Source organism: Nicotiana tabacum, chromosome 8 (assembly GCF_000715075.1).
Source record: "Nicotiana tabacum cultivar K326 chromosome 8, ASM71507v2, whole genome shotgun sequence".
NCBI lineage: Eukaryota > Viridiplantae > Streptophyta > Magnoliopsida > Solanales > Solanaceae > Nicotiana > Nicotiana tabacum.
The window spans coordinates 30444306-30452945 of record NC_134087.1 but is presented as its reverse complement, the minus strand read 5'-3'; the positions used below and the strand labels follow the sequence as shown (position 1 = coordinate 30452945).

The window sequence follows — 8640 nt, the reverse complement described above, 5'->3', positions numbered from 1 at the left end:
TAAAGGCTCTCTTACCATTTTACCATGTTTGTAAAGGCCTCAAATGGAAAGATGGGGACCATGTTCACAGCTAATGCATGTCGACACAAATTCAACTAATAAGCAATTTTTTAGTTTCAACACTCCTATCCAAGTACAAGTACGTACTATACTATGTATTCATTAATTCAGCTTCAACACTTAAAAAATATTTTTAAAAAGCTATTTAAATTCAGGTAAGCCAAAGGGACTCAAAATGTTACGGTTTGTTCCAAAGTCGCGTGCATGTGTTTTATCATGGACACAACACATTCTTTGACAAAGTTTGATTACAATAATAACCTTTTACATATGGCAGCAAGATAATTGCTTCCCTTTCTGCACCTTCTCTGTCCTTCGTTTCACACATGCAGAATTTGAACATAGAATTTAGTCTAATATTGTCTAATTTATATCTGGACATAAGTTAGAAATTAGAATACTTCGGCTAATTCCAACCAAAGGAATTATAGCCAACGTATAATAATCTAGTAGTTCGAAGAAAACAGTTGCAACCCAAGATTAAGAACCAATGTCACCATTGCTGTATGGCTTATATAGCTTGCCTGACACTAATGGAACTCGAGAACGAATTACACCATCTGTAGCTTCATTGAGTAGGTTCGGCGGTATATACATTTCTAGCTTGCAAGCATTTCTGATCCGCCCCAAAATTCACATGAAAGGCGCGAACAGCTTCCTGGGTTTTCCCCAGTCTAAATACTTCTATGTTGATCAGAGAAGCTTCCAAGAATTTTCCACAAGCTTCAATTGACATACATGAAAGCACCAGAACAAGGTCTGAAATGTTGGTCTACCTGGGTGGCTGTTCTAGTGCTATCCAACCAAATTTCCCTTTCCGGAAATCTTGCAAGATACGAAATGCTGCTTGGTTATTGTCCGAGTTAAATAACTGAGCAGCGAGCTTCTGAACAAATCTGCAACCAAAACAAACAAAGATCAAGTTGGAAATATAGACCAAATTCCTGCTAGGGTACACATAATTCTAGATGAACCATTTGGGTATAATTTGCCATACATACGTTCTACCACAGCGCCCATCTGTCTCAATCTTGTAGCGGTCACGAAGAGCTTTATTACCTGGTCAGAGTGAGCCATGTTAAAAAAATAGAAGGCGACATGTATACAAGCAGCTTAAAATGAACATCTCGGGGCAGACTCTCCAATCCCTAATGGAATTGCTTGTTACATTCGAGAGGCTCAAAGTGCATGCCGAGGTGCAATAATAGATCTATTAGGATGAGTAACCAATATTGTCTAAATAAGGTCCGGTAATAATTTCTGACGCACAGTATCTTCATTGACGTTTTACCAACAAGAACCTACCTACACGAGTGAATTGTATGTGCCAAAATTATTGAAGTCTCGAAATATTTTCAAGCGGGAGAGCAGTATATCTAAATGACAGGAAACATACCAACAGTTGGAAGCTTCGAAAGCATCTGTACAAGAATGGCTGCAACATCTGTAGCATTATAAGATCTCTCTCCAATATCATCACATATGGCAAGCTTTATTGCTGCTGCCTGATCACTGATCCTCATTGGAATTATGCCAGGTGAATCCAGTAGCTCTAGATCTTTCCCAAAACGGACCCACCTAATCAAAAGGAGCAGGTAGAAAATTAAAAGGAAGAAGAGTCTGTAATATCTAATCTAGTATTTTTTAAGTTAAATTAATGAATACCTTCCTTTCAGCATAACAATTACACAGACCTAAATTATCCTGTGGTGAAATCTTCACTCAGTTCCACTTAGCAGATCAATATTTTGAAATAGATTGCTATATATGTAAAATTGCATCAATTTCTACATAATGCTTAATTTCAAAATGAATAGAAAGTTGAAGTGATTCACAAGGTGTCGGAATGAGAAGAAAGTACAACCCTATCACCCCACCCACCCCACCCCACCCCCGGGTCACTCAAAAGTAAAGAAGAGATACAAGCTTTGGAATCAAAATTTTGTGGGATTTTTTATGGAATCAAATAGCTAATGAACTTGCGGCAAAAGGAAAGAGTAAGGAGCCAAGGACATACTTCAGCTCTCTGGTAACACCTGGTCTTGGGGCTGCAGGACACATCCGGCGCTTCAGCAAACGATTTACCAGAGATGACTTACCAACATTTGGATACCCAACTACACCAGCTCGAACCTGTCAAAACATATAAAATTTCTCACTTTAGAAAAAAAAATAACACTGATGCTAAGTCTGCTACGCTAACTCAGGAAGTAGTTCCTTAATTTTTTCATTTCATCAACTAGTGAACCAAATAAGAATCTTCTATTCTGTTACATAATTTCCAAATGTTGTTCATCAGTACATTGGTACAAGAGTATGGCAACACAAATGATGTTTTTCCTCTGGTGTACACTCAAACCAAATTATCAAATGGTAAAACTTTGAAGTTTGGCAGTGAACTCCTTGCATTTCTTTTATATCACCATAGATGCTTCCAACAGTCTATATGTAAATGATGAATATGCCATATTGAATACAATACAATACAAAATCAGAATTAGAGTGCTACATAGTCATGAACCAACTGTTGAATGAAAGAAAGCATTGGTACTTGACAACTGAAATGGGCTCACACAGATCTACCAGTTCAAATACTTGTGACGGTCTATATGTAAATGATGAAGATGACATATAAGTACAAAATGCGAACGAGATTGCTAACATTAGTCACGAACCAACTGAACTTGGTGGATTGAAAGCAAGAGATTTTTAAGTCTCATTTGTCTTGACAACCGAAATGAGCTTACAACAGATCTACAGTCTAAAGGCATGGATAATATGAGCAATTATCAGCCTTAGTAAACTCACTGGACGAGGAAGTAGTCCTTTTTCTCTACGTTTTATGTTCACAGTACCCGCTAATGCTTTCGCCAACCTGCCAAGTTTTAGTGTTCCCTGAAATTTGCCCAATACGTGAATCAACAGAAGTATAACAACACTCTTTATTCTAGCAGAAACAAGTACACGCTATTCCAATTACCATTCCAAGCTGGCCATTGGAGAAAACAACTCTAATCCCTTGCTTTGCATAATAAGTTGCCCAAGCATTCCGATCAGCAGTTGATATCATATCCTCTCGATTCAAAACCAAAATTCTCTTTCTGTTGCCAAGCCATGAGTCCATCTGCTCATCGAAATTGAATTACTAACAGATCAAGTAGATGACAGTTGAAAGGAGACAAGACTAGAATCCCACATGCAAGAGGAGTCTTTTGCTGTTATATAAATGCCCGTGATCATGAATTTACATAATCTACAATGCATAAAACAATATCTATGCCACAAGTTTTTTAGTGGCTTGATATCCTAAATGGGAGTCAAGAAAAGTAATTATGAACTGCAGTTTGCATATATACTCTATCCTGGTTCAAAAGAGGTTCTTGTGCATTTACTTCGCAGCACACTCTTTGCATCATTGGAAACAATTTCCTACATCTCATTTTGCTCTTGTTTGACTTTGCTGAAAGGGAATAGGGTCAAAGTGACACCTACCAAATTTTTAGTCTTTGAAACTGCAAACCATCAAAGTGATACAAAGATTTGTTAAGTATATTATTAATTTTCTTAAGTTCAAAACACTAATACTGAAATGAATTAAACTGCAATTCAATATGGCATTTCTAAGCCAGACTAAGAAAACTTTGAGATGGAGTATCAGTTAAAACTAAGCACAACAGCTATGTAGAAAGAATGGGCCAGGGCTATGAAATTAGTTGGCCATTGCTACGTAGGCAATCAATATGCAGAACACCTAGCGGTCACAATTCTAATAAAAAATTGTCAAAGCATAATACATATCAGATAATAAATGTAAAATTGCACTTCAAAGCACTTTCTCCAATTTTATATAACATCAAGTCTTCAGTGGTAAAGGTTGTTTAGGATGACACAATCAGCATTCGTCCACATTTACCTAGCTGTTGGGAAGGCAGGCTAGGTTACTAGCTCATTACTCAACCATAGACAATATTCAAACATAGCACATAACGTTCAATAACCTAGCCATAATGCACATAGCCCAAAAAACCATTAGATAAATTTCTAACCTGTGGATGACTTGTGGACATTGGAATTCTTGCATCTCGAACCTCTATGACAACATCCATCAATTTCAACTGTTCCTTCAGCTCTTTCTCGGTTTTTGCAATATGACCAGGATACCACTATTTAAATTATAGTAGCATTAGTATAAGAAGGTAAAACATTTGGAACCAAATGAAAAAGTTGAAACGATTCAGAAGTGCAATGTCAAGTTCACACCTTGTGCATACCTGAACTGGTCGTAAAGTCTTTGTCCAATGATAAAGATCAGCTTCGACATCATTCCAGTCATATTCTTCTTGGAAGCCTTCAAAATCATTACCAAGTTTTAAACTCCCATTGCCAGACTCTCCAGCACCTTTCCAACCAACAACCTGAATTGATTCAGAATACGTTATTTCTTGAAGCAGAGAGTAAAGAAAGTGATAGTAGAAAAGTTGATTCACGATAACGTTATGAGAGTCTCCAGACATTTTGTAATATGATTAGCAAAAGTTGTACCAAAAAATCAACAAGAGCAAGAAAGAATTCAGATGATAAATATTCCCCACATAAGAGAGAATTTTCTGCATCTAACTGTTGCACGTGATAATGAATAACGAATATATAACTATGCTAGCCTAATAGAAAAACAAAAGCATAATATAAACCACAACCCATGAATGTCAGTTTTAGCCATAGCTTCAGCTTACTGAAAAGGGGGGGAAACAGATGAACGTATATATGCCAACATGCAACATGGAAATAAAGCATGAAATATAGGCATTCTGCAGCTTCAAAGTCACCATGCTTTTCACGTTAGGTCAAGTGAGAAATGATAAAATTCAAATAACTTGTATTACATGGAAGTGTTAAAGGCTAGCAAAGCAAGCTCAAAGACTCACAAAAGGCTGCTATTAATTTGTGAACTTCTTGGTATGTCTAGTCAAAATGAAAAACAAGCTGAACAGGTTCTATGGACCGACTGCTACATGAGACCGCATTAATTTTTGAAAGAGATCTGAGACTGTCATATGCTCAATGATGGATTTGGTTTTTCGTTTATATAAATAGATATAAGTTGATAGCACCCTCCACTTCCAATTGATGAAACCCCAGATCAATGCAGTCAGAAAGTTACTCAGTTAAGCTAGAAAAAGGTAGTCTTTTGCGAAGCTGAAACTGCACGTTCGTATTCATTGTCACAATCAATCCAGTGGTCTGAACGTATACCCTCAATATTCCCTATGCTCATTTCTGGTTATACCTCAGCCCATAACATCAAAACAAGGCACCTTTCGAAAACAAGAATTCTAGCTTGACATAATTGCCACATACCATTCTAAGGGAAATTACTATAATTCCAAAGTCTAAGCTCAGCTTCAAAACAACCACATAGGAAATCGCCTTGCGCCCATGAGTTAGAAAAGAACATAACGCTGACTGATCCTTGAGCAAATAAAAGGAGCCAAGACATTTGGTTCATTAAAGCTGGCACATAGAATGGACAAGGCGTCCCAAATACTGATGTCTTTCCTTCTTTCACCGGTATATTTCTTTGCCGTCATTAGCTAACTCTACCTTTGGGCTCGAGTTATCTCATGCTTGTTCACCTTTAAGTCACACTGTATTCAGCAGCTCACTATCTTTATCATACCTTCACTCTTAGGCCCAAAAGAAGTGGCCTACGGAACCTACCTTACTGGACCTCGGTGGATACACAGATTCAGCCTTACAGCAAAGGTATGTTATTATAGGCTTGCCTCAGCTTCAATTGATTGAAATCCAATAACATTCCCCTACAACATATTCGCGGATTTACCATGTAACATATGGGTTCACGCAAACCCAGTAGCTTTTGCTCAGTCGGTGTATATTCCAAACATTTGATTGTGAACCCAATTATTATTGCATATTAACTTGAGGTCGCTGGATCTGCCTCTGCCTGATTCAATTAGCTTCAGCAATTACTTGCACATTCCATCTCAAAAAACAACTATTTTCACACTCACCCTATCCAGTTCTCACTAGTGCTTCCTCGAACTGAATTTGATTGTCACTAATACTATTCGAGGATTTAAGCAGCTTTTACTTTTAACTAGATTATTCCACAACTTAAACTTAGAGGTAATAAGTGAAACGATTTTTTTATAAAATGCATCATTTTTTAAGTAACTGTAAGCTGCCATTGCAGCACTACAAAGACATGTAAAACAAGAAGTAATTACGACGCTTCAAAGTAAATTTATTTTGAGGATTTTAAGCCATTGTGCCTGCGTAAATGTAACACAGTTAAAAAAAATTAATGTTACCTGAATTGTGGATGAAGAGAGAGGAGGAGGAAGCGCAGAGGAGATAGCTGCCGGCGGTTGACTCTTCCGACAATTAAGTGACCGGCCACCGGCGAGTGTTAGGCCGGAGCTGTTTAGCAACATCCCAGGGAGCTGCGTAGCCATCGGTTGGAAATTATCGGTACAACTAACGAATGCCTTTCTCGTTTGCAAAGGATATTTTTTTGGCAAAAATTAAAAAATAGCCAAATTTACAAGCGTTCATTTAAAAATAGCCGCATTTTTAAAAGTAATCGAAATTTAGTCACTTTTCAAATAAAGATAAATCTGAACGAAAACACTATTCAAAATTCGAAAAATACTCCAGCATAATATATTGGAATTCCAGTATAATATACTGGAACTTCAGCATTAGTATACTTGACTTCCACCATAAGTATAATGGAACTCCAGTAAAGTATACTGGAATTAACTGGAGTTCCAGTAAAGTATACTGGACTTCCAGCATATCGGCCCAACATAATATGCTGGAAGTTCATACACAGGTGCACCGATCTCCAGTATATTTTGCTGGAACTTTCCTTGTTGCAGCAAAATAGTGGCTATTTTTCAATGACTTTGCAAATGCTGGCTATTTTTGAATGATCAGTCCGAAAACTGGCTAGTCCGTGCTATTATTACATATTTTTATCTACTTCTTAAATAGCGTAATTGGTTTTTAAATAAATAATTGTTATGAAATATTATATTATATTATATAGTGGATGACTATAACTCTTAAAGAAGTTACTCCCACTACTCTTCTCTATTAACCTCCCACTACTTCTTACAATTATTGTTGTAACTCCCACACCTCCATAACCCCCTCCATGATCTTCCCCCATTATCTCAATAGTTAATTGCCACGATCCAGATTTACCACCCTAGAGAGTTGCGATGGCGCCTAAATAGAGGGTTTGGGCATCACATTGTATACACTTGGAAAATATATGGAAGAAATAAGAATCTCTCCTCTCTTTCTCTCTATATTCTTGTTTATTTGCTTGATTCATATTATTACTTTGAGCTAAGTTTACTAACACGTTATCAGCACGAATTGCTCATTTCATGATCTTCTACGTCAAGATATTGTGGTCGGTGCCCTTTAACTTCGACTCTGGTCATACCATTTTTGCGTGCAGGTAACTTTATTCATGATCTTAATGGTAAGAGTTTATACATTAATACTAGTGCAAAAAAATCTAGTTTTTGTTGTTTAATCCTATGAAGTTAGACCTCATATGAAGTTTTTATGGGTAAAGTTTTACTCCTAACTATTAGTAACGAACACAATTGTTTCCTAAACCAAAACCAAAGTTTTAGTGAAAATCTTAGAAGCTATAAGTTTGTGTTTAGTAATTTTGGTGCTACTACTTATAGTTTTTCTTTTCCTTCATACTTGTGTAGTATACATAGGTTTTCCTTCATACTATCAGTATATGGTTTTTAAATTATTCTTGTGTTTTCAACTAATATATTAAGTGCAGATATAGGAGGCTGCATCGTTATAGTAATTGTCATCATTATGGTAACTATAAAAGGAGAACAATAAGGGTTTTCGAAGTAATCCTTCAAAAGGTGAAGGAAATATTTACCATCAAATTGGTATGGAAAATTTATAAAGCACGTCACGATAATTATACTCCATTCTTTGAAGAGAATGTGACTTGTGATAAGCATTGAGAATGCATATTCATTCTTCAAGGTGAATGTAATAATATGTGATAAAAGTAATAAATAAAGACGTGCAATGCATGATTGGGATACACACCACAACTCACCTCTAAGGGAGGTTTGAGAGAAAGAAAGATAATGAATATTACTATGTGGTTACATGAATATGTCATTGGTCGCGTACATATGGTACGCCAAAAATATTTTGACATGCCTTATAAAAAGTTATTAAAGACAAAAGTAAAGCAAGAATTGATTTTGCTTATGATGATTGACCATAACTATAATAATTTAATTTTTCTCCGTGAACGAGACATTTACCATATGGATGGTGAGAAAAAAGTATTGTAGTACAAAATCAATTAAGAGCTCCCGAAAAGTCAATTTTTTACTATCTAGATGAATAAAATTGTTCAAGATATTAATATTGTAGTAAGTCTCAAAAAAAACTTTTTGAGTTTCAAATGTATAAGCCAAAGTGGTTGGCATGTTGAGACTATAAATGAAAGGAAGATTGAATATATTCATATTACTATAATCATATAGGATAAATATA

The 8640-nt window shown here is 36.1% G+C and overlaps 1 protein-coding gene across 1 annotated transcript; it reads right to left on the bottom strand.

Annotated features, from left to right (window-relative positions):
* Nucleotides 1–244: 244 nt before the first annotated feature.
* LOC107776871 (DAR GTPase 3, chloroplastic) lies at nt 245–6577 on the bottom strand. Its single transcript, XM_016596813.2, has 9 exons — nt 6393–6577; nt 4332–4475; nt 4107–4223; nt 3041–3184; nt 2869–2955; nt 2078–2193; nt 1457–1638; nt 1062–1119; nt 245–956 (listed from the first exon to the last, which is right to left on the bottom strand). Exons 1-9 carry the CDS (start codon nt 6534–6536, stop codon nt 833–835), a joined length of 1116 nt encoding a protein of 371 aa, XP_016452299.1. The 5' UTR covers nt 6537–6577; the 3' UTR covers nt 245–832.
* Between the last annotated feature and the right edge of the window lie 2063 nt (nt 6578–8640).

Coding starts and splice junctions, on each gene's coding strand:
- LOC107776871 (XM_016596813.2), bottom strand. CDS start 6,536: ATGGCTACGCAGCTCCCTGGGATGTTGCTAAACAGCTCCGGCCTAACA. Junction 2,194..2,868: donor AAGGACTACTTCCTCGTCCA/GTGAGTTTACTA, acceptor ATGTTTTGACAG/GTTCGAGCTGGTGTAGTTGG. Junction 1,639..2,077: donor GGTGTTACCAGAGAGCTGAA/GTATGTCCTTGG, acceptor CCTTTTGATTAG/GTGGGTCCGTTTTGGGAAAG.